The sequence below is a fragment of the Cricetulus griseus genome (genome assembly GCF_003668045.3).
Source record: "Cricetulus griseus strain 17A/GY chromosome 1 unlocalized genomic scaffold, alternate assembly CriGri-PICRH-1.0 chr1_0, whole genome shotgun sequence".
In the NCBI taxonomy this organism is placed as follows: Eukaryota; Metazoa; Chordata; class Mammalia; order Rodentia; family Cricetidae; genus Cricetulus; species Cricetulus griseus.
The window spans coordinates 260,402,539-260,429,072 of record NW_023276806.1 but is presented as its reverse complement, the minus strand read 5'-3'; the positions used below and the strand labels follow the sequence as shown (position 1 = coordinate 260,429,072).

The following is a 26,534-nucleotide window of genomic DNA, read 5'->3' as shown; positions in this document are numbered from 1 at the left end:
GCCTCCACGGCTTTACATAAACAGAGGTGGCCTTTCATGGGAAGCAGGGCAGTGGTCACAGGACACTTGTCACCAGTTTATGTCACTGCTCTGTCCCTGTCAGCTTCCTGCATGGGCCCGTGTTCTCTCTGACAGTGATTGACCAAATGGGAACTCAGGGACCTAAACCCAGCCCCCCACCCCTTGCCTTCAGGGCAACTGCTGAACTGCTCCACAATTTACACCTAAGTGCACAGGTGAGCTATGGTCATGGTCCCAAGCTTCAGCACTCAGTGTCACTGTCAAGTGTCAAGGTGCCAGGTGGCACCAGAGCTCACTAACAACTGAGATGTTGGATACTGACCAATGAGCGATCTTCAGAATCCTGCTGGAAGCCTCAGGACTGGCACTAAAACACCAGACAGTCCCCCAAGACAGGAGAGAGTGAAGGGTGAGCTGGGCGTCACCATAGGTGGGAGCAAGAACACACTTTCCTTTGATGGGTGTTTTAGTTGCCACCTATTTAATCAGGAACCCCAAGGGGCAGGCTAGGAAGAAATAATCACAAACACATCTGCAATGAAAATATTTATTTGTGGATAATCATAGAGGTTGACAGACCAGCACAAAACAGACACAGCTACACCGTGCTGACAGGTGCTCCTGTCTATAGACGCACTGACAAGGGACAGTACACAGGGCTGGAGGACTTGGACCAGAGACCACCTAAGCCCAGAGCCTCCGCCTCCTGTACAGCAGGGGCTGGGGGCCAGCTGTGCTTTACTCTAACAGTTAGGACCTCCAAAGAGTTGAGGTCTCTGGGAAGGAATAGTAGGGTCAGGCTGGCCCCAGAGGTGCAGTCTGTTTTCAGATTGGTCCAGGTTTGCAACACATAGGTGAAATTCTGACAAGGTCTATATCAGGAATTAGGCAGCTATGAAGCTAAGAGCACTCAAGAGGTCACCCATGTCTCATCCTTCAAGAGCTGTGTTGAATTCAACTCCATTTACAAAAATATTGACATCCATGCCTACCAAAATCCAAGGGGTCTTAGGTGTTTTATGGTAATTGGCCCGGTCTGAGCTTTGAGGGGATTTGGCTTCTGCCTTTCTGCTCTGTGGGACACTACAAGGATGTACTAAATAAGCCTCTGGGTCTTCTATTTGTCCAGTCACCCCCAGAGCATACCCTCCTCATGTCAGGCATGAACCAGGTCCTCATGAGCATATAGCTTGGAGACTTCCATGGCACCAAACCAGGTTACACTAAGGATGATGGCTCCTCCTTAGTGTGGGGACCGCCAGACCCTGCAAGGCAGGCAGTGAAGTGTGGCCATGGCTTACCCAACATCTCAGCCTGCCTTGGTGGGTCTGCAAACTCTATTGGATAGGCATTGAGGCATGGCAATGGTTACACCCCAAGGCCTTCTGGGAGCTTCCAAGATGGAGGGCTGAGTGGCAGACTCTGCCCTGTTTCCACCTACATAGGTGTAGGGCGGGAGCAGCCCTAACTGTCTATTTAGAGAGCTGATGGAGCACGGAGAGGTCCCCATGGCTTAGGGAGACCTTTACACCTGGAATGTGTATCCTGTCACAGAAAGACCAGAAAGTGCCCACAGGGAGCCGTTGGCATGGGTGAGCTAAGTTCACCTGAAGTGGGTGTTTTCCAGGGCTCAGCCTAAGGTACAGTGGGTAAGCGACAAGAGATGGGAGACTCCTCCTGGGGATATGCTCCTGCCTGACTCACATAGCAAGGAACCCTTTAAATAGGAAAAAAGAAAATCCAGGAATAACCCTGTGAGTTTAAAGATACTGTCTTACTACATCCTGCCTCAGCCTCTAGGGCTCCAGATCACAGCTCTGCACCTCCATGCCAGGCAAGAATTGTCCCTTAATACGATCCAAAATTAAATACTGAAAGTGTGCAAAAGGAGTTAGAAATCTCCTGACTCTGGTTCCACAGGACTGGAACCTGCAAATGCTCATCCAGCCACACCTGAAGCTGTCACAGGACGTGTAGGAAATGAACAGATTGGCACATGCATGTCCAGCTGTGCCTCCTCTCTGGGGCGCTCCTCTGTCATTCAAGCCATCAGAGAGCAGCATCCACTCAGACTGCTGGGACCAGGTTCAAGCCATCCCTACAGAGCCCACAGTTCTATGAAGAAACTTAAAGTGAACCACAACTGACCCTCAGGGGACACATTTTCTAGGCATCCACATGTGGGCTAAGGTCAGCCAGTGGTCACTGGGTATCTCAGAACTGCATAAGTATAGACCAGATACATAACCAAGTCAGTGATCACTCAGAGGGCAGGAAGGAAGCAAAGAGTTCCAAAATACATTCACTTCTTTCATCTATACTTTTCAGCTAGACAATATAAGGTTTGAATCAATGGGAGCTGGACACTGGACAATGGGGTCAGGAGGTGGCCAGGGGCACAGCAAGGACTCAGTGCTGCACCGGCCAACCTGCCTCCCTCCTTCAGGAGGACTCTGTATTCCTCAACAGGGACAGCAGAGGTTCTGACCTAACACCCAGTGATATTCTCTCACCCCAGATGGTGGTGACGACATCATATTGGGGACACAGCTAGCCTATGTGGCACACAGTCCCCTCCTTTCAGTACCCCTCTTAGGCACAGTGAAGCTGTCCCTGGCCACTCCCAATGAATAATCAAGCAGCCTTTAAAAACTGGGTTCTACCAACAGGAAGAAAAGCACAGTGTTATTTTTTACAATCACTAAAATATTGCAAAAGTAAGATAGAGTCACATGGTTGTCTAACAGGGCCAGGCAACGATTTCAAAAGAATGAGATGTCAGAATTTCCTCTTAGTCACCCAGGAGGTTGAAGGAGATGGACTAAGACAGTATCAAAGGGCGTCCCCGGGAGGAAGCAGGCAACACTGAGCTAACACAGCTTCATTTCCAAGTACATCATTTCATAACCAAACTGAGGAGAGTGAGAGTAAGGCAATTCTGATTTGGATACACAGGCAGCAGACCCTGTGCTTGCCGGCAGGCAGGCTGCAGACGTTTCTGTGGTGAGCATTGCTTCAGCCCAGGCCCCAAGATCAAAGCACTAATTGTTCCTTAGTCACATGCCTGACCCACAGCCTGTGCCCTCTGTCCCCTGGGCTCCAAGGCTGTGACACAGGAGGACAATTCAGAACACACCAAGTTCAGGACTTTAGGGGAAGTCCTCATGAGAGGAGAGCACTCACATGCTGTGTAAGCAAGAAAGGGTTTTCCCCAGCCCACTAGCTCTGGGCTACAGTGAAGGGCTAAGGCTCTCCTGGTGTGTTTGCAGAGTGTGGTCGTGAAGACCCAGCACACAGAAAACCTCCACACGCAGTACTGCTCTGCTAGGGAGGTCTTCACATCTCATCCCCCACACACAGGCTTTCCTCAGCCCTAGGCCAGAACTTATCCTTCATTGTGAGCATAACTGTGTGAAGCCAGAGGTCAGCATCTGGGGCCTTCCTTTACTACTCTCTGCTTGTTCTTTTTAGACAGGGTCTCTCCTACTGAACCTGGAGATTACCAGGGGAACACTGTCAGCAGAGCCCCAGGCATCTTCCTGTTTCTGCTTCCCTGCTTCTGAGGTTATGGATGCACACTGCAGGACCACACTGAGGCGCTGGGGACTGAACTCGGGTCCTCATGTTTGCATGGTGAGTACTTCACCAACAGTACCAGCTCCAGTGCAGTCTCAACACTCCAAGTGGGAAAGGAAGTTTTCCTCATTGCTGGCAATGTGGTGTTCCTGCTCTCTGGGGGACAGTGATGGGCTTTTCCATTGACTTAGGGAATGTTGTTCCTCCCTTCCAGGCTGCTGGCCATGGCTTTCCCTCTTCTGGTCAGCAATCAGGAGACACATGCCAGAGAGCTAGCTATCCTGGCCTGGGGTAATGATGGACAAGGTAATTTTTAAAAATTACTTCTGTTTTTTGGGCTTCTCAAGTTGCCAGGCTTAACAACAGAAAGGTGAGAATCTCAGGATACGGGCTGCTGAGAAAGTGGAGCTGGACTGGGGGAGTCCATGTGACCAGTGTCTCCTTCATCTAGGGCACTTTAACTGGGAAAGGGGAACACTGGGCCATGTTAAGGTAGGCTGTGGCTATCAAAGGCCTGCCTGCAGGGGGCAGCCAGGCAACCTTGGAGAACCTGTGCCCCTATGAGGCCACAATGTGGTCCCCACTTCTTCAGTCTCAGGAAACTGGCTTCTCAGAAGAGGTGAATCTCAGGAACGAAGGTTCAAGGAAACTGACATGCATACTGAGATTCGGGAAAATCATATGAAGACAGCCCCTTACAGCTATGACTTAGGATCTAAAGTGTAGGATGTACAGCCAGGAAAGCCACACTTGACCATGGAAATGAACATGTCCCAGTCTCCTGCAGGGGTCTAATGGATGCCCTGGCACACACAGTGCCAACATACTCTCTATAGGACCAGGACTGCCAAGGGAGCAGAGAGCTAGCCAGCTTCACATAAGGGTCTCTTGATCCTCCGCATGTGGTGCGCACAGAACAGAATTGGGGAGAGGACCCAGGATTAAGTATGCCACCAGGGAGCAGGAGCCACCTCTGCCTCTCCTTCCCTGTCTGTCCAAACATGTCTGCAGCAATGTACTGTCCCCAGCAGTACTTCAAAAGTACAGTACCACCTCACAGTACAGAGTGTGTCCCCAGCAAGAGCCCAGTGTGAACTTCCCAAGCCACCTTAGCCTCAGCAGCTGACCCCTATGTTGGTCAGTTTCTCAGAAGTTGGTCCCAAGTTATAGGAGATCCTGCTGATACCCAAGAGGCTTGAAGATCCTCTGCAATGTTGAGGGCCTTTACAAGGTCCCTGTCACAGTGACAACATGCTTGTGTGCCTACCGAAGCATGAGGATATATACCTTCTTCCCATACAGTACAACAGTTGCATAAGTCCAACGTCCTGGGAGACACTAAGAGCAGCAGAGACACACAGAAACTAATGCAGGGACAAGGATAAGACCAGAATGGCAACGAAGACATTTGGCATAATTATTCCAGATGCCAATGATTAGGACCTAACCCAATTTTAAAGACAGTGTGCCTGCAGGCCCGGTCCCAGCACAGTCAGGGAACTGGAGGCAATGGCAGCCAACAGAAGCGTCCACAGGCCACAGGCTTGCCTCCTCCACCTACCTTCCACATACCTGTGAGTCTACATGAGGCAGTCAGGAGGCCCACGGCCTTCGGGGGGAAGGGGTCATGTTTCTGAGTCACATATTTCTGTGACAGCTTTGTTATTATTTTAAAAAGCCATGATGGCACATTGTCAGGATTGAGACAGGCTGAGGCACGACCCTCAGGAGGGAACACAATGTTGAGTTTCAGTCATGGCTCTAAGGCAGACTTCACAGCTCTCACAGGGATGGAAAAGGAGACCCCAGCCAGCACGCTGCTGTGTCAGGCGAGTCCACGGCCCTCACAGCACGGTGGCCTGCACGATGATCTCAGGGTCCTCGATGTCCTTTTTGCTCTGGACCATCCTCAGCTCCAGCTGAGCCGGGCTGGGCTTCTGTCCCTCTCCTGCCTGAGCTGAGGGACACAGGCAAGATTAGAGAAGGTGGGATGCAGCCTGAGGCCCCCCCTCCTGCCCACAGGGGAGCCCCTGCTTCAGAAGGGGCTCCACACTGACACCTGCACCCTCATTCTAACAGACAGCAGGATGCAGAGCTGAAGGGAGAGCTCCCCCCCTCCTGCCCAGCCCCACACAGGGAAGACCTCCAATGAAGGCAGAGCAGGAGGGTAGGTACCTTTTGCACACCGGATGGTCCTGTCCAGCACGTGTTGCATGGCAGACACAGTTTTCTCACAGGCCACCTGTGGAGAGGACAGAGACATTGCTTGCCTTGGTCTACGTGGGTGAGCATCACTGTCCAGAGGATACCCCACAGGCACCAGCTGCCTTAGTCACCAGGAAGCTGGCTCCACTGTCACTTTCCCCACTACTACTGTGAATGTCCCCATTCACAGTGGACACAGATGGGCCCATGGGGCTGACTGCACAACTGTCCCCAAAGAGAGGTCTCTGCATTAGCCTGTATCTGGAATGTCCCCCAAAGCCCACTCCAGAGGCTCAGCCTTCTGCCTGGGTGCTACTGAGGGGATGACAGCTTCTGGGAGTGAGGCCTGGTGCAAGGTCTGGAGGTTTGGGAGTGGATGGTGTAATGTTATCTCCTTCCTCTTTGATTGCTGGATCCCACCATGATGCAGAGCAACAGGTCTTAAAGCAATGAGGCCGTCTCACATGGACAGACACCCCTGAAACCGTGAGTAGAAAGAATCCTTTCTTCTTAATTCTCTCAGGTATTTGTTATAGTAGTGGGGAAAGGGTCAAGCAGACACCACCTATTAAATTAATCCCCAGTGTGGATGGAGATGTCTCATGGTAGGGACAGCAGCTTTGGGCTTGTCTATATTGTGCATTTTCGGCACACAGCAAGTGTGTAACAAGACTTCCTGGGAGCAATGAGTTTTATAGACTCCATAAGGGAAAGCACTGCTGCTCACCTCTCTCAAGACCAGAGGCCTGGGGGACTCAGCAAGTACCCAGACCCTCAATTCCCTACATGGGATGGTTGAACCGGGTTTGCCCAGATAACCAAGCTAGGCCTTTCTCTTTCTTCCCTTCTTCCCTCCCTCCCATTTTAACCTATATTCCCACTGAAAGTACAGAGGTAGTTATGGAGAGGAGCAACTCGTACAACTGACCTTCAGATTGTCTGGGTGCTTGTGTGTCCACGCCAGAAGCATGGCAGCAAACAAGTCCCCAGTGCCCACGAAGACGGCATCCACCTTGCGCATCTCCATCCGGATGCGTTGGGTCACCGTGGAGCCATCAGGCTTCCCTAGGGAGGACATAAGCCAGGTCACTGGGTCTGAGACTTCTCAGCTAGACAAGGGCCGCCCCTGCAGTGGGAACCTGTCAGCCTGACTCATCCCTACTTCTCCTGAAGTGATAGAAAGGTTAGCACTGTCCAGCCTTAGGAGTGGCCACACAGATGTGTGTGCATCCTTCAGGAGCTCTGGGTCTCCATGTGGGCTGTCATAACTGTCCCCCATTGCCACCAATGTCCCAAAGGGGAATGAAACACTGGACCCTTAGAAGCTGAAACTAGCATGGCCTTACACAGTCAGAGTGCCAGGAACAGCCTGGGTGCACTGCTTGTGTGTGAGTGTGAGTGTGTGTGTGTGTGTGTGTGTGTGTGTGTGTGTGTACAAGTGTGTCTGTGTGCCACAGGAGGATTCAGATGCCTTCCCTATATCCTTGTGCATCCAGAACACTCAGTAGAGACAGTGCGTGTGAACTTGGGGTTCCTGTCAGCCTGTGGACCAGCTCTGTGCTGGGACATTATTCAAGCATAATTAACTCATGTGCTGTTTGTATAACCAGTCACTGAATTCAGCAGAAACCTACTCCCTGGAAACTCCTGAGCCACAGAAGCCAGACTCAGCTGGCCTCTGGCATAAGTCACTGATGTACAGTAGTTCACCAGAAAGGAGAGCCTGGTGGTCCCAGCACAGCACGGATAGTTGAGCATCTGGCCAGTTGGAGTGGGTGAGCCTTGCATGCCCCCAGTACCTCATCTAGCCTCCACCCCCTGGCTCCACACAGCCCTCTCCTGAACCTTCCTTCTGTCTGACTCTACTGAAAGGCAAGAGGTACCTTCCACTTGCTAACTGAGTCACAGTCTCCCTCCTTGAGCCCCACATACTCTCTGGGGCCTGAAAGCCATGGGCGAAGGAAGCAGATGGACCCGAGGGGCATGCAAGGGCAGGTAGAGCAGGCACTTACGCATCCTCTGGCTGCCCAGTGCGATCAGGTAGTCAGTGCCCTGTGGGGAGGGCAGGTCAGAGCTGGTGATGACCACGGTGTCAGGACCCATGCAATGCAGCATGTCCATCACCTGCCAGCAGCAAAGGAGAGTGTCAGCACATCCAGCCACGGTGGTTCTTCCTGACAGACAAGCATCTCAAGGGGACAAATCCTGGTGGGACACTGTCCTCTGCCACCAGAGCTCAAGCAGCCAGGAGTGACTAGCATGCTACAGGCTTCTAGAAAACCTGGGACATTGTACACACACATGGCCAAGCCTGTGTCTGCCACCTGTCAGGGCCATTGAGAGTTCAAGGACTGGAAATAAGTGGATGCCTGGAAGTCCCAGCCTGACTCCTTAGGGACTGGGAAGCTAGTCATGATAGCAAGCTTCTCTCCAAGATGGCTTGTCTTTATTTTTGCTGTTTGTTTATTTATTTCAGGCAGCATCATACTATATAGCCTTGGCTGATCTGAAATTGTTATGTAGACCAGACTGTTCTTGAACTTAGAGATTCACTTGTCTCTGTCTCTCAAACGCAGTGAGCACTGACACCTGGCTCAAGATGGCAAAATTCCTGTAAACCTGATGGCTGCTCTGGAGAGTCTGCACTGCAGTGCTCACAGAGCACTTTCATTGGTGCCTAATGCAAGGGGCTCAAGAGGTGAACCTAGTCACCACTCCGCGCTCACAGTGGGAGACAACATGCATGGAGTTACAGTCTATATACATTCTGAGGTCTCTAAGGCCACTTAAGGTGGATAGGATGGTGACCCTGGTGTCTGGGACTGCTTGAGTGGGGCACAGAAGACGTATTTCATGGGGCTGGAGAGATGCCCAGCGGTTAAGAGCACTCAGGGTTGGATACCAGCACTAACATGCCGCTTCTCAACTGTCCTTAACTCCAGTTCCAAGGGATGTGACGCCCTCTTTTGGCTCTGAGGACTCCAGGGATAGACATGGTAGACACATGTGCATACAGGAAAACACTCACATAAGATACAAAGAAATAAATCTCTTAGGATAAAAGATGCCTACCAACACAGGGCCAGGGAGGAGCTGCCACACTACTACTGTGAATGTCCCCATTCACAGTGGACACAGATGGGCCCATGGGGCTGACTGCACAACTGTCCCCAAAGAGAGGTCTCTGCATTAGCCTGTATCTGGAATGTCCCCCAAAGCCCACTCCAGAGGCTCAGCCTTCTGCCTGGGTGCTACTGAGGGGATGACAGCTTCTGGGAGTGAGGCCTGGTGCAAGGTCTGGAGGTTTGGGAGTGGATGGTGTAATGGAGGATGACACATGAGGCTGGCACACTGTGGGCTATGGGGCTCAATAGGTAAGATTGTGCCCAGTGCTTACACAGGGCCTGGCACACACTACGTGTGGTGACTGTTCTGGGCTAAAATGTGAAAAGATATATTGATGTCCTTACCCCCAATTTCTCAGAATGGGATTCTACTTGGCAATAATCTGAGGTCACAGTTGAGTGAATGGTACCACATTGTCATAAAAAGATATGATTGTGGGCTGGAGAGATGGCTCAGCTGTTAAGAGCACTGCCCATTGTTACAAAGGTCCTGAGTTCAATTCTCAGCAACCACAGGGTGGCTCACAACCATCTATAGTGAGATCTGGTGCCCTCTTCTGGCCTTCAGACATACATACAGGAGAACACAGTAGACATAATAAATAAATCTTAAAAAAAAAAAAAAATATATGACTGCAGTTCTATAAAGGATGGTGACAGAGAACCCAGCTGTGTCATGGAACAGCTAGGCCATGAGCTAATATTTTACACCCACAGTAAAAGGAGCTGGAGGTGGCAGGAAGGACTCCCAGGGGCCTCAGAGGGAGTGCGCCCTATTCCGCAACTGAATTTGGGGCTTTCAGACTCCAGCGCTGTGAGAGGATGCTTTGGTATGGCAGCTCCTGGTCACAGAGAAGGACACATGGTGGACTGAGTATAGAAGGGACAAAGGTACCCATCAATGACAAAGACTGGGTACTTGCCATATCTGAGGTCAATGCTCAGTGTCTTTTGAACAGGGCTATGTGTGAAGGTCTCCTTACCTCCAGGGCTTCTTCCTCGCTGTGGATTTTTCTGCCACTCAGCAACCTGGAAGACAGATGGGAGTGGTGAGCCAGTGTCTACAGTACAGCCATCCTGGCAACTGACCTACATCCCAAAAGAGACCATTGCTGCTTCTACTGGCCACAGGAACTGGGGAGGGAAGCGATACTCACGGAAGAGTGGGGAAGGGCAAGAGTGAAATGTGCTATCAGGGAACTCACATACACGGTGAGGTTCCAAACTGTAGTGAATACCTTTAGTGACAACAGTGAGAAACCACCACCTACAACCCCAGTGTCTCTCACCACAGGCAGGTAACCAGTGTTCATGAACTCTGATGGCCACATGACCAGCACAACCCAAACACCTGCTTCAGCCTGCTGACAGCACAGGCCCTCAAAGAAATGACATCCCTTACTTGGGAAATACTCAGGGCTGGGGCCCTCAGTCTAAAATCGCCCACCAGTGGGTGCATCCAAGGCTTGCAGGTTCCCTGCTCATAGGACAGAGAGGCCTATGCCTGCAAGTCTGGGTAACTGGAAGGTTTCTTAGAAGCTGCCTTGAGCTAATCAGGGGCCATGTGCTCTGAGCTCTGACAGACATCTGTGCCCTGCAGTTCCACCCAGGGGTGTTCCCAGCCACATGAGCCCTCAGATGGACAGGTATCACCTCCTCTTTCTCTTCTTGGAGCATCTTCCCAGCAGAGAGAGACTGTGAACCAACATGATCATGACAAATGACCAGCGAGAAAGAGCACTTGTCATTGCCTTAGAGGTGATGGGAACAACTGCAGGGGTTAGGGACACATGTTTATAGGGACAAGGGTGACATGACCAGTCTAGTGCAGGCCAGGCTTTCTAAGGGCCACCTAGGGACCCCAGCCAGCAGATGTGGGGCTGCTAGGGCACAGTGAAGATGGTGCAAGGCTCTGCAGGGCTCACAGGGCAGCAGGCCCTTCCGGCTATGCAGTTACTTACTCAGCTTCAAACTGGTTAGGAGTGATGATGTCTGCCACAGGCACCACTTTGTCCCTGTACACAGGAAGGAGGTCCTGAGGAACGTACTGCAGAGCACAGGAGACAAAGGAGGAGACTCACTCACAGAGAAACAGAGCCCAGTGGAGGAACCCTCCCAAAGCCTAAATCCTGCAGGGAGATCTGGCATTGCCACCACAGCTGAGGCCCCAAAGGGACAGGGACAGAGAAGGGTGTCACCAAGGAAGAGAAGGGCCTGGAGCAGGAGGTGAAGGCCTCATTTCACCAGAACCAGAAGGGAGGACGGAAGTAGGGAGCTAAGACATAGAATCCCATGGGATGTCTGTCTAAAGACAGCCTGGGGTCCTCAGGTCCTGCCAGATGGGGCTGGGCCCTCCTGGTTCTGGTAACCTGAGTCCAGAGGAACCTCATCTCCTAAGACATACTTGGGAGCCAGTATGCTCTGATCATCTCAATTTTGTATAACTCAACAGAACAGTGCTCGCCCCACCCCCGTTTTTTCCTGAGATGGGTTCCCAGAGCAACCTATCTTCCTTTTCCTTCCAAGGAACTTCCCATTTCCTTCCAAGTCCTGAGATTACCGGTGTTGAGTATCCAAGGCTAGCTTAGAACAATCTTTAGCATTTTTTAAAAAAATTATTTCCTGTTGGGGATGGACTCAGGGCCTGAGCAAGAATAATCTACACTTTCAATCTCCTTTTTTTTTTTTTAAAAAAAAATAAATGAATCTATATTGGTGTTTTGCTTGCGTGCATGTCTGTGTGACAATGTCAGATCCCCTGGAACTGGCAGTTGTAAGCTGCCACGTGGGTGCTGGGAATCGAACCTGGGTCCTCTGGAAGAGTAGCCAATGCTCTTAACCACTGAGCCATTTCTCCAGCTCCCCAAGCTCCTTTTTAAAAACTTTTGATTGAGGCTAGCCTCAAAATCACAATCATCCACCTCAGCTGCCCACATAACTAGGATTACAGACACCCACTACCATGTCTGGTTCCTGACATGTGCAAGTCTCACATGAGGCTCTGTAGTAACTGTCTCTTCCCATGATGCTTTGTGGCACTGGAGAGAGGTTCAGGGTTCCAATCTCTCCCCATCCAGTGGCTGAGGAATTTCCCTCAAGGTCTAAGGTGCTACAAAGATGGACTCCCAAACGGATGGGACCGCTTGCACAGCCCAACCCATAGATTCAGATCTGACCATGCCATAAAAAAAGACCCTTATACAACTGAGTTTGATGAATGGCACCCATATCAGTCAGTGGTAGTGCCTGTGGCTTGCACGTGAGAGGCCCTGGGTTTGAACCTAACTTACTGTCTTGAATGTAGGCAGTGGTTCTCAACCTTAACACTGCAACCCTTTACAATAGTTCCTCATGTTGCGGTGACCCCAGCCATAAAAATATTTTTGTTGCTACTTCATAACTGTAATTTTGCTACTAAGTACCTGACATGTGGGATATATGATCTAGGTCCTCCAGGGAAGTCATTTAATCAAAACCAGTATACAGTACAGTGACACTGAGCCTGGAGGAGAGCTCTTTAGGACCCAAACACCAGCATCTCCTAGATTGGCTGGGGACACTGAGCAAGCAGCATCAGGAGGAAAGGGGGAAACCTGGCCCAGACACTGCCCTGGCCTCCACTGACACAGCAGGGCAGTAAGACACTGGTCCAGGTGAGTCCTGCGCTGGTGTAGACTGTGTGTGGCAGGATTTCACAAAGAGTAATGGATGAATCAGAAGCCAACAAAGAAGGCAAATGTCAGGGTGGTCTGTAAGTTAAACGCTGACTTTGAAGCCTTGGGCCTCAGAGTTGCAGCCTCCCATCTCCAATCTGAGGTTTATGTGACAGCCAAGGGTTACTCTGACCTACCCACTGCATGGATTTGAACAGCTAAAGAGCTCAGAGTGACTTCCTCGTTGTTAAATAGAAGGGGAAAATGGCAGAAGAAAAGACATTTGCATGAGAAGGTGCTCTGGCTCTGACATCCATCACCACATTGATCTCCAGTGTGGACAGGCTGAAGTAGCCTGCTAGATGTCCCTTTGTCGCCTTCCTCCCTGACTGCTTCATATGTACCCCTCCTGAAACTGCACAGAGAGGACGCCTCCCCTGGATGGAGGACTGCTGTCATGCAGTCAAGGGTAAATGGCCAGCCTTCTCTAGGGCAAGCTTTCAAGAAGAAACAAACAAACAAAAAACCAAAAAAACATTTGCAACAAGAGAAACTCATAGTAAATTCTTCCTTGGTGCCACACCTGGACCTTTATTAGACAGCTAGCTCACTGCTGACAGACTGTCTATGGAACACACCCCAATGCCTGTCCTCTATTTGACCAACTTCCTAACAGGCACGCGTCTCAGCCTTGTATGGTGGCCATACCAGTTTACCCGAGAAGGGGACCTTCTCTTGGCTCAAAGCACAGGCACAGACCAGTTGTTTAATAGCAGAGTGAGTGTACTCACCATGGAGCCTTCGCCATTCCACTTGTCGCCCATCACGGGATCACACACTGTGGAGACACAGCATCTGGTCAGCAACTGCTATAGCCTCCTATGACAGACCTCCACTGTGTTTGCTTTTCCTTCTGTTTTGCTTTTTGAGATGGGGGAGCTGCGGGGGTCACTGTGTAGCCCAGGCTAGCCCTGGACTCACAATCTTCCTGCCTCAGCCTCCCATGTAGCTGAGAATGCAGGCATGCACACCACAACTGCCTCCATATATAACCCTTGCTCTGACAGTGGGTGTGCCTGCATGTACACACATGTGCCATGTGTGCAGGTGTCCAGTTCAGAAAAGGGCATGGGATCCCCTGTTATGGAATTTACGGGCGGCTAGGAGCCATCAGAGTGGGTGCTTGGAACTGAACTCGGGGCTTCTGCAAGAGGACAGCTGATGACAGCTGCTCAACTTTGCCCTGCCTGACTTTGAACTCATCACTTTGTAGCTGGGATGACCCTGAGCTTCTGAGCCTCTGAGTACTGGGATCACAGGTGTATATAAACCCTCACATTCTGTCTATGTGGTGCGGGGGATCAGGCCTGGGGTTTCATGTATGCTAGACAAGCACTCTACCACCTGGGACACACCCCTAGTCTCTCATATTTTAACAGCACATCTATAACAATCGTGTGCCCCAGCACCTTGCACTTCTCTGTTTGAAGACAACTAGGTCCTCCTTGGGATAATTTCACATGTAACTTACCATCATTCCTGCCTTTTTCTCAAGAACACATTACCTCAGGTCACCTGGACTGGCACAGTGCCCTCCCCTGGCCTGGCTGAGAGAATGCTAAACCAGGTTTCACAAATCTTCCCAGGTTCAAGCACATTCCCTTGGACACAGTTCACTGCATCGACAAAGCAATGTGCTATTGGCCTTCAGGGCAGGGCACACTGTGCATACCTGGGAAACTGGTAATTAGGATCCAACCTCAGTCTCCATAGTTGGTTAACACTGTCAATACTCTTGGTGGCCCATGGACATAGTGTTGTTGCCTGGAAACTAGTGCCACTCTCCATGCAGACAAACTAGATACGGTGTGTCCTCCCCATCACCCATCCCCTAGTTTGGCCCTGCCTGGGATACCAACCCAAGGTACATCTTTAGGGTCAGATCGCACACATTGGGCACCCCAGGCCTTCACACATTTTTAACCCTTCCTTTATATGAACCCATGTGAAAAACTTCCCAATCCTCCTGCTGAGCCAGCCCACAAGCCTTCTCCTTAGAGGCCCCATGGATTAAATAACTGACCAATAAAGACCAAGCAGGAAGTGAGTTACTAGAAGACAGTAGGCTGAGCTGTCCCTTCCCTGAGGGTAAGAGCAGCAAGGGACACAGAGTGGGAAGAGGCACCATGGCCCAGCTCTCACCGTACACGAGCTGGGAGTTCTGCTGCTTCAGCTCCTGCACGATGTCCACCACCATGGCCAGGAAGGACTTGTCTCTCGTGTAACCTTGGGAGGGAAAACCCAGATTTATTCTCTCATAACAGGGCACACTGACCACCAGGGCATCTGCCCGTAACAAGAGCCATCAAATCAAGCATGCATGAGAGTGGGGGCAGGCCAGGGAATACGCAAGGTCTCCAAAAGTCTGTGCTCATAGAGGGGGACCCAGGAAGATCCCAGGTACATGAGTTTTGAGTGACTACAGATAATCTGCAAATCTTCCACTTTCAACAAAACACATGACTTTAAAAAATATATTTTTATGTGTGTGCCTGAGTGTATGTCTGTGTACCACAAGTGTGCATGAGAGCTTAGAGTTCAGAAGACAGTGTCAGATCTCCTGAAGCTAGAGTTACAGGCAGTTGTGAGCTACCATGTGTGAACTGGGAAATGACCCTGGAACCTCTGCAAAAGTGCTAAGTGCTCTTAACCAATGAGCCATCTTTGCAGCTCCTGTGTCTCTTTAATTTGTTTTTAACTCAGGGGCTAGAGAGGTGGCTCAGCAATTAAGAGCGCTGGCCATTAGTCCAGAGGTCCTGGGTTCAATTCCCAGGACCCACATGGTAGCTCACAATTGTCTCTAACTGTAGTCTAGGGGATCCAGTGCCCCTTTTGGGGGTGCAGATGCACATGCAGACAAAACACCTATATACATAAAAACACATAAATACATTTTCATTTATTTGTGGAGGCAGGGCCTCACTATGAAGCCTTGGCCAATACTATGTAGACTAGGTTTGGCCTACAAAGCAAGTTCCAGAATAGCCAGGGTTGTTACACAGAGAAACCTGTCTCAAAAACAAAACAAAACAAACAGAAAACTAAATTGGGGCCCTGTGATGGCTGACTGAATAGGGATGCTTGCTGTTATATATGAAAACCTAAGTTCACTCTCTGGGACCCACATGGTGGCAAGTCCTCTGTACCCATGCTGTGACACCATATATGTAGTAAGTAGGCTCAATACGTAGAAAATACAACCAGAAACACAACAGATGAACTCATGTGGCATTTCACCTTCAACCGGGGTGGCAGAACTCTAAGGGTCTCCAGAAAGTGTTGGTGCCTAGTGCACAACATGACCTTCGAGGAAGGAGGCAGAGACCAGGCCTGAGCCTGGGGAGAGGATCTGTGCTTGACCTGTCACCATCAGGCTGGGGACCTTGCACCAGGACCCTGGGGACCCTCACCAGTGAGTACGTAGTCATATTTATTCACGCTGTTCATCTTGAGACCTTCATACAGTTCATGCAGCTCCTGTGAATTCAGCACTTGGCCCTTCCAATGGGCATAGCCTGCAGGAAGAAAACAGGCTAAACTGTGGGTGTGGGAGCCCCAGGTTTCCCTGGTGACCATCTCAGCCGATGACAACAACTACCCTCCTTGAGGAGACCCAGTGAGCAGTTCTTCTGAGGGCTGGCCTTAGGCCCAGACTGGATGCTCTGGGCCCAGTGCCTCAGTGGCAGCCGATACCCTGGAAGCACCCAGTTCCTACACCTTGGGAGCGAAACAGTGGTCTCCACCCTATCGAATCGATCCAGGGCAGCAGACACTCAGTGCCCTAGGTAGCCCTGTGGAACTGTGTCCCAGAAGATGTGGACAGGGACAGGAGGGCACACAGCTGTTTACTTCTGCATTCAACAGAAGAATATTAAAGCAGACCACCCAACCCCTCTTGTTAGGTGTTGCCAGAGTGGAAAAGCACAGACTTGCAGGTCACCAGTTGTCTGCAGGAGGACACAGCAGCACTCCTACAACAGTAGATGCTATATGACTGTTGGCTTAACAGAGAAGGAAACTGAAGCATGGAGGTTTTCCCACCAGTCAGCTCCAGAACAGTGGTCACACACATTAGCCATGGTGTGGGGTAGGCCCTACACAGAGTGGCCCTTCTGGGTTCCATCCCCTGGACACAAGAGGTGGCACCTACTTCCCTCAGGGCCAGGTCACATGCCATGCTCACATTCACCATGACTACAACCTTGTACTCCTACCTGTGTGATTGGAAAACTGCACAGAGTTCACCGCATCAACCTCAAATCCCAAAACCTGCAGGACAAAGAGAAGAGGTGGGTGAGTGCCTGTCTGTGACCCTAAGAACCTAGGGCAGGGGTCCCAACCATGGCTAGAGTCTTGACTTGAGGAGGCTGACAGATGAGACCCCACTGTGTCCACCTCCGACCCCTAATTCAGGTCCCAGGCTGACTATGTCTGCACTCCTGCTCTGTCTCCTCCTCCTGTGTGCTAGCCCACCATTTTCCAGCATCTTTCAGAAGGTTGGCATCTCAATAGCAGCATCCATGCAGCGCCCCTTTCCTTTCAGGGTGGTCTGCCTGGCAGAAGGATCGATCTCCTTTGTTTGCTCAACTCCCCAGGTATGTCATTCCCCATTTAGCAGATGGCTATCCCTAGAAACAGAGTTCCCCTTAGCTAAGCCTTCCACCCTCCCAGCCAAGTCTCACCTCATGCCCACTTCTATAGCAATACCAGGCAAGGGCCACTGAACAAAACCCTGTGTAAACACATTCCACAATGCAGAAGCCACCAGTATAAGGGCCAGAAAGAGGGCCTGCCAGGATATGAAAGTCAAGGGTCCAGGACTTAGGAGGAATTGGCCTAATGGCCATGACTTTGTCTACCACTGATATACACAGGTCATGACCCACTGGAGACTTAAGCAGTGGTTCTCATCCTGAGGGTCCAGACCCCCAAATGGGTTTCATATCCAAGACCCAGACAGGGGTCTTATATTAGATACCCTGTGTATAAGTCAGATAGTTACACCATGAATCAGTAGAAAAATTACAGTTCTGAAGTAGCAACAAAATAATTTTATGGTTGGGGGTCCCCACAATATGAGGAACTGTATTAAAGGGTCGCAGTATTAGGAAGGTTGAGAACCACTCTAGACTCTGGTGTGACAGAGATCAGGTGTATGAATGCTTCATAACACCTTTGCCAGAGCCTCAAGGTAAAACAGAGTGCTGAGGACTCCCTCCACTAGAACTTCTGAACAAAAGGAGCCCTGGGAATCTGACCCACGCACAACAGAGGGCAGAGACGACAGTGACCAGTGTGGAGTGGCAGAAAATGGACCTTTTACAGCATCGCTCCTTTAAAACCTTAGGTGCTTCTGATGGGGCAGACAAGTGGGCTGCCTCACCTACAGAACCTCCTGGGTGATGCGAGGCAGCCTTCAAGGCAGCAAAACAGGGTGAGAGCAGGGAGAGAAACAGATGCTAGAGACAAGCCTCGGGTAGCATCAGGAGAGTGACTGCCCTGGGGGAAAGGGATAGAGGCTCTGGGTGTTGGCCACATGCCACACAGTTTGTGTGACGGTGTTTGCTTTGTGATAAGCCATTGAGCTCAAGTGCTTATGGTTTGCATTCATTGGCTCATCCCCCAAAATTTAAGCCAGTATTATCGCTGAAGCAATGCAACAAAAATTAGCAGTCGTATTAATCCAGAAAAGTAAGAGCAGCACTTTGCAGATTTGCTCACCTATTCCAGACTTCTGTGCACCAATATAGCTTCCAGCATCTCAAATCCCTTAAAATTCTGATCAACCGTGATGAGCCAGGCTGGAAGCGATGATGACACACGTCCTGGAAACCCTGCCAAGCTGTCCTACCCCCGCTGCCTCTGCGTGCGCAGATAATTAATCCTTCGGAGCTGGCGCACACATCTGAGAAAGGAATCGCTATTTTCTGCTTCTAAATGATGGCGCTGAGCCCCTGGACTAGCATTTCCATTTCAAACATTACTGTCAAAAGTGCTGTATTAATCAGTGTCACATGTGAGTGTCAGCATTTCCAGAATCCACATATACAAAGCTCAGCCATCCTCAGCTGGGAAGGCAAGGAGTCTGCAGTCACTTAACACCTCTTCTCAGCTCAAATCCATCCTTCTGGAAGGCTATGACTGTGACTCTGGAGATCACATCCCTGTAAAGTAGTGCTTCCTGGTCAGGTACTTCCAACATGGATAGAGTGAGACTGGACAGTGGAAGACAATGTGCCCACTCCCACTGGTTGACTCTACCCATCAGCACTCTTAGTCCCCTGGATGGACAAGCCCCATTCCCCACAGCTGCCTGCACTCCTTGCTAAGGCAGCCTTTAAAGGCCTATATGAGGTCAGTCCATTCTCACCCCTTCAATGGTCTAAACTGACTACTGTGTCTCCACTGTGCATTCTACCTCAACTCCAGATGGACCCCACTATGCCTCTCTTTAAGTTGTAGAGTTTAGGGGTTTCTGTAGTTCTTGGTTGAAGTCAAGACCCTTGACCACATGCAAAGAGCAGAGCCCAGCACCCCAGGCAGTAGGCTCATCCCCTGCAGTCCTGTGAATGCACACCAAGCTCATAGAGCCACTGGTCACTTTCTGCACTCCAAAAAGTTCTGAACACTCCACGCCATTGTCAACTCTCCTTCCTTTTGCTGTCTTGGAACTCGCTCTGTAGACCAAGCTGAACCTGCACTCAGAGATCTACCTGCTGCTGCCTCCCCAGGTGCTAGGATTAAAGGTAAGCACAACCGCCTCCACCAAACAAGCTTGTTTCTTAACCTGGAGGGCAGCAGCTCCCTATGATCCACACCGCGGCATCCATGGTTTCATTTATCCACGGCCAATGAGGTCCCCAAATATTGAACTCTGTTTGTGGAACCGGGAAGATGGCTCAGAGACAAAACACTCACCACACAAACAGGAGTCAATGTGAGGATTAGGTTTTGGATCCCCAGAACCCTGTAACTGTGGATGTGAGAGCCCTCAGGCCTCCACATGCACATACCAACACATGCATGTCCACACATGTACCACATATTTGTCAACATGCATCTCACACCACACACATGCCAAAGAATAATCTGTCTTGATGTGAGGTAGATAGGTGAGAGTGAGCACATATTCACTAACAGATTTTTTTAAAAGAGTATATTTTGTCTGCATGTATGCATGTGCCCGCAGTGCCTATGCAGGCCAGGAGATGGCATCAAATCCCTAGAAATGAAGTTACAGACCTTTGTGAGCCACTTTGGGTGCTGGAGTGGAACCTGGTCTTCTGCAAAGTGCTCCTAACCACTGAGCCATGTCTCCAGCCCTGCACTCACTAACGTATTTCAGCAGATAGGTAATGGCTACTACTACTACTCTCCTTTGCTACTGTTGTTAAGCCCAATCATAGATCTGTGAGCACAGGACAAAACACTTGGAGGGATTTCTTTTACCATTTATTATTATAAAACCTGGGGACAAATAAGATAAGAATCGGAAACAGCGACCACACACATGCCACCAGTTCACCTTCCAGCTCCAAAAAGGCCAAGCAATCTTCTTATGTCCTGACTCCACTAAGGACTCTGATCCATCTTGGCCAGCTGAATGTGAACTCTTTCTCCAACCAAATGCTCTATTCAACTGAACAACAGACCACAACATAAACAAAATTCCTGTAACACACACTCTATATACAGTGCTATCTTCATTTTCAGGTGTCTACCACGGACCTTTATTTGTTTGTTTTTCAAGACAGGGTTTCTCTGTGTAAAAATCCTAGCAGGGCGGTGGTAGCCCACACCTTTAATCCCAGCACTCAGGGAGGCAGAGGCAGGTGGATGAATAGTTCCAGGACAGTCTCCAAAGCCACAGAGAAACCCTGTCTCGAAAAACCAAAATAAATAAAAAAGAATTCTAGCTGTCCTGAAACTTACTTTCTAGACCAGGCTGGCCTTGAATTCACTGAGATCCACCTGCTTCTGCCTCCCCAATGCTAGGATTAAGGCTGGGATTAAAGGTGTGGGCCACCACCACCCGGCTAACCTTGGATTTTAGAACAAATTCCCTACAGATAAAGGGGACACTGCATCCTTTTAGCCCCAAGCCCTGCTTGTAATCTCAGTACTCAGGAGGCTGAAAAGGCAGAAGAATCCAGAGTTCAGAGTTCAGGGGAAGCCTGGGTTACACAGTAAAATGAAAGGAGGGAGGAGGGTAAAAAAAAAAAAAAAAAAAAAAAAAAAAAAAAAAAAAAAAAAAAAAAAAAAAGCCTTGCCTTCTGGCCTCTGCTACTCCAAACCTGCATGGGATTCTTAATCCCTATATTCCCATGGGTTCTGAATGAATGCTGAGCCAGCCAGATCACATGCTTGAGCTTACGGTGGTAAACTCACATCCACTACAGAAGTCACCAAATCTCAGCTGAGATGCATGCTAGAAAAGGCTTTTAGGCCAGGCGGTGGTGGCACATGGCTTTAATCCCAGCACTCGGGAGGCAGAGGCTGGTGGATCTCTGTGAGTAAGACCCGCCTGGTCTACAAGAGTTAGTTCCAGGACAGCCTCCAAAGCCAGAGAAACCCTGTCTCGAAAATCAAAAAAAAAGAAAAAGAAAGAAAGAAAGAAAAAGCTTTTAGTACAAAAGTCAGTGGAGACCCAGCTCTAGCAGATGTAGGAGATCTGGCTAACTGACTAGATGACTGTGTGAGCTGGGAACTAATGCTGGAGACCCAGTTGCACTGAGAGACAACAGTGTTGAGAACCACAGCTGGCAAAGGCACAGTTAGGGTTTGTCTCTCAGCACTAGACAGGGCTGCCTGACCTGCTCATGTGTGAGACTGGGGGCTGAGCAAAAGGGACAGCACCATCCTGTGGGGAAGCCTCTGGCTGTCCCCTGGGGTAGATAAAACATCCCAGACATAGCCTGTTATACTTCCTCCCTCCCACTGTTGGGCACAACAACACCTCCAGATGAGTGCAAGTGGCACCCAGGAAAAGGAAAGCCAAACAGGAGCAAGAAGCTTGCCTTTCCTGCTTCCTGCTGCCATGGCTGCCAGACACAGGCTCCTCTTCCTGCCCCTCATGCAACCTCAGAACACCCCCATCCCCAGCAGTGATGGGTACTATGCTGGGGTGGTTGTGTGGGCAGGTGCTGTACATCCCAGGGACCCCATACCCGCCTCCCCTGCTGCATCATCAAGCCTCCAGCAAAGAGGCACACACAGCCTGAAGCCACACAGCCAGAAGAGGCCTGTTTAGAACAATAGCAGAGCAACTCAGCACAGCAGGAGTGAGGTGAGCTCTGGAATATTCCAGTGTGGTTCTTCCACAGGCATCTAGAGACAGACAGGAGGGACAGGCCCAGAATCACTGGTGTTTCCAGCCCTGGAGAACCAGTCCCTGGCTGATGCTTGAGTCTCTTTCACAGATGGCAATCAGCAACCAGGCTGGACAAGCATCTTGTGACCATTGTCACCCCGAGCCACCTGACAGCCAAAGGCCCCACATCCCTCCCACCACTGGTCACTGCTCAGCCTTACAATCCAGCCAAACCACACCCTTTGATCTCCATGGTGAAATGCTACTAGACAGCCTGCTTCCCAAAAAGCATCTCTCTCCCTACCCTGTGGCCACCCCAGCCTGGCTCACAGCACTCCCTCCAGGATTACAGTGCTAGGCAGGCATAGCCAGGGGCCATGTCTAGCTGTTGGGGTCTGCCTTGTTGGGCACAGGAAGCCCTAAGGAGAGGGGCCTGTGCTGAGCCTACTGTGGCAGTCATTGGCTGACCTTGACAGCACTTATTGCTGCCAGGTCACTCTGAGACTCAGTGACCCAGATACAGGTTCACCTAGGTTCCAGGTGGTCACTGAGATGCAAGCTGGTCAAGAACTGTTCCATGACTCCCTTGTCTATCAGCTGGCCAGCTGCTCACATCTCACTCAGACAGCTGGGAGTGGCTGAGCTTCCAGGGGTTGCCAAAACAGCATTCCTGACCCCAAATAAGTTTCACAATGTGGCCTTAGTTCACCCCTACAGGCCACTATACCAGAGCTGCTCTTACTTACTCTGTGCTGTGGTCTCTCCCTCTACCAGAGGGCCTCTTGCATACTGCTCCAGGATGAACTCCCCTTCGTGCCCCAGAGGGGGTGGGGGTGACAGGCTGTCACCCACAGGACTTTACAACGACTCACAGCAACTGTCCCCTGGGTGGGCCATGCCTTGTCTACCTCAAGAAGAGTCCTCAGTTTAGCTACTCAAGGGACTGCTTTTCCAGCAGACAGTGACAGGTAAAGGGGCAAGCAGACAATGACAGGTAAGGGGACAGGGCAGGAGGTGTCTCTCCCTTCCACACATTGGCTCCTCCATCACAGCCAGGTGGCTGCCACCCTCAGAAGACCCAGCTTGAAGCCACAACTGTATGCAGAGCTTGGAGACCCCAGTCCCTGCTGCTCTGTTCCCTTTCCTAAGAGACAACTTGATATTACCAACCTTGCTCCCTTTCACTAGACCCTAAACTTGGACATTTTCAGATTCCTCTGAAAACAAGTGGGATAGGGACGTTATAACCCCTGACACACACAAAGAACATACATGTACACATACCCACACAGGGATGGATTCGCACTCACACACCCTTAAGATATTGATTCTTCCTTCCCCCAGCCTTTTTTTTTTTTTTGAGGCTGTCTTGGAACTAGCTCTTGTAGACCAAGCTGGTCTCGAACTCAGAGATCCGCCTGCCTCTTCCTCCCGAATGCTGGCATTAAAGGACTGTATCACCACTGCCTAGCCCCTCCTGCCTCTTGTGGGAGGATGTGGGCTGGAGGTGTAGCTGGCTCAAGTATTTTACTCAGCACGTGTGTGAAAGACCCTAGGCTCTGTCCCCAGCAGCATTTAACAAGGGGATTGGGAAGCCAAGCATGGTGGCATACCTCTTTAATTCCCATACTGGAGATGATCAGTGAGTTTGAGGCCAGCCAGGCCTACATAGTGCCTGGGCCACAGCTCAGTGGAGGAGCACTTGTTAAATATGCACAAGGCCCTGGGTTGGGTCCTTAGCACCACAGAAAACAAGAAGGGAAGACATGGTGCTGTCTAGTAGATGAGAAAGAGGCAACAAGGCACACTGGCCTTCACCCTGTTCTTCCCTGCAAAACAGCAGGAAACCCCCAGCTTCCTAGAGGCCCCCCACCCACACTCTCCCTTTACCCTCTTTCTGCTCTGCAAACCTTAAAAGTATTTTACTTGGTACCCCACTTCCTAATGGCTCAGCTCACGTGAAACCTTTGGCTACTACACCTTGGCCTGGGGCCAGCAGCAAAATCTGAAAACAGTAAGGGCTCTGCTGCCTCTTTCTATGATCTCCCAGGTGCCTGTGGGAGACTGGGGAGGCAGGAGCTCAGAAGACATTGCAGAGAAGACTGGGGAGGCAGAGCTGATGGTCCAGGTGTGTGGGTTTGTGCCAGGCCAAGCACAAGTTACCATCTCATCAACAGCTTGGTGTCAGGTCTACAGGGGAGGCCCAGATACTTCCCCAGCCAGCTGGGTGGTGGTGGCGCACGCCTTTAATCCCAGCACTTGGGAGGTAGAGACAAGCGGATCTCTCTGGGTTTGAGGTCAGCCTGGCCTACAAGAGCTAGTTCCAGGACAGCCTCCAAAGCCACAGAGAAACCCTGCCTCGAAAAACAGAAAGAAGCCGGGCGTTGGTGGTGCACGCCTTTAATCCCAGCACTCTGGAGGCAGAGGCAAGCGGATCTCTGTGAGTTCGAGGCCAGCCTGGTCTCCAGAGTGAGTGCCAGGATAGGCTCCAAAGCTACACAGAGAAACCCTGTCTTGAAAAAACAAAACAAAACAAAAACCCGAAAGAAAAAGAAAGCTAAATTTAGATGTTAAATCCAGACAGTGGCATGCCTTTCCATTTCTTTCCAGGACAGCCTCCAAAACAATACAGAGAAACCCAGACCAGTGCAACTGGGGTAGAATAAGAATAGGTGTGGGGGTGGGTGAAGAATTGCTTATCAACCAATAGGAGTTCAAGTCTCAGCAACCACCCTGTGCCTATGGACTTGAACCCCTGTACTGTACACCCATAATCATTTGCCCTATTTTGTCTGCCAAGCATGACAGCCTCAGGACAGCCCTAAGATTGTTCCTAGAGCTCTGGGCCAACTGTCTTCCTTCCAGGTCCTCCCTGCAGGTCCGCGGTAGCCAGGTGCTCCTTCCTAATGTCCCCCAGGGGTCAGTACAGCGGTTGAGCATGAGCAGAAGGGGTACAGGAACCTATCGCCTGGCTCAGTGACCAGCCAAAGAGGTACAGTGAAGAAGGCAAGGCCACCACCTGGCTGGCCAGGTCAGGCCAATCTTCCTGCTGGACCAGCTAGGCAAGGAAGTGCCAATCACCCTGACATTGCTTCTAGTCTCCGTTCTAATACCCACTGCACCCTGGTTCCCTCCTAGGGCCACCAGGTCACAAGCAGGAAGCACCGCGGATCAGAAACGATCACAGACAGCTTCTAGGGAAAGAGGCTCTGGGAAGACGATAAGGCTACAAGTCCTTCTAACAGGTTGCTTCCAAATCGAAACTCAACAAAATAAGCTGTCTCAAGATATAGGCAGGCCTCCAGATGGTGCAGGGCGGTTCCAGCCCTCTCCCGGCGGCTGAAAGACCACCCCAGGAGTAGTCAAACCCAAAGTGTGGTCCAGCCTCCTCCTGGTCTAAGCTCACAGAGTAGGCAGAGACAGAACCTGGATTTCAGCAGGAAAAGAGCAATCACCCGCCCATGAGTCTACCAAAAAGCTGTCTGCGCTTTCGCAGGGCAGGATCCTCCCAGCTCCGCATTTCATCGCCTCGGGGATCCCCCGCCCACCGCTGGCCAGTCAGCCGGAAGCAGCAGGGACCCAGGGCGCCACAGTCGGGCAGGGGACTTCGTGCCACCTGCACCACCCTACTTGTAGGCTCCCCAGGATACTCCACGCCCCCGCCTGCGTGCGCCAGGCTCTGTCCGCAGCGCGCCCAGTTCGCAACGGGGACCCGAGGGTGGCCGCAGTAGGGAGCAAGGTCATCTGTCCGGGGAGGCTACGCTGCGATCCAGCAGAACCTCCAGCAGCAGCACGATTTACATAAGCGGTGGAGCGCTTACCTGCAGCGGGAACATGGCCGCCCGGTTGCCCACGTAGCCCCGGACGACATGGCTCTGGATGGAGAGCACCCGGCACTCGCCCTCCATGCCGGGCAGATCGTGGTTGCGCGTTGCTCAAGCGGTGTCACGGAATCCGGCTACCCAGGCCGCACGTTCGGTCTCTTCTCCCGGTTGCCTTCAGCTCGCGCAGGCGCTGGTCTTGGACGCGCAGCCCGCCTCCTCTGACCTCAACAGGCCGGCTGCTAACTCGCGAGTCCCGCGCGGCGAGGGGCGGGCTGGAGGCGGTGCCACACGCAGGCCACGCCCCTCCGGGAAAAGGGACTTGTGGAATTGAGCTGGATGGGCTCCTCTGTGCTGCGGCACGTGAGCTTTCGTCTCTTCTGCAGACCTGAGTCTGCACCAGCCGGCACACCTGGGACACTCTCAGTATGGTACATCCATTCCTCACCATTGCGCCTCATTAGCCTGTGGCGCTGATCACCCTATGGGAACTGATGTCCAAAGGGCTCCCACGGAGCTCTAGGGCCATAAGACTTACAGATCCGAAGGATCCCTCCTGTCACGTGGCCTGTGTGGACTCCCAGACCCAATAAGGCTGTCTGATTTAAGTCGTCCTGGAGTTAAGCCACGTGTCCCTTCTCAATATCCCAGCTAGCCTCAGACTCAAGTCTACCTTCTCAGAGTCACTCATGGGGATAGACTTGTTCTGCTGAACTGGCTCTCCTCTTTTCAGCCCCTACACACTCAGTCCTGGGGAAAATGA

The 26,534-nt window shown here is 51.1% G+C and overlaps 1 protein-coding gene across 1 annotated transcript; it reads right to left on the bottom strand.

Annotated features, from left to right (window-relative positions):
- Positions 1-554: 554 nt before the first annotated feature.
- Pdxk (pyridoxal kinase) lies at positions 555-26,004 on the bottom strand. The gene is made up of 11 exons (XM_027394357.2): positions 25,772-26,004; positions 16,855-16,909; positions 16,051-16,155; positions 14,783-14,866; positions 13,372-13,418; positions 10,889-10,974; positions 9,911-9,956; positions 7,815-7,926; positions 6,731-6,867; positions 5,773-5,839; positions 555-5,554 (listed from the first exon to the last, which is right to left on the bottom strand). The coding sequence occupies exons 1-11, from the start codon at positions 25,856-25,858 to the stop codon at positions 5,442-5,444; spliced, it is 939 nt and encodes a 312-aa protein (XP_027250158.1). The 5' UTR covers positions 25,859-26,004; the 3' UTR covers positions 555-5,441.
- Between the last annotated feature and the right edge of the window lie 530 nt (positions 26,005-26,534).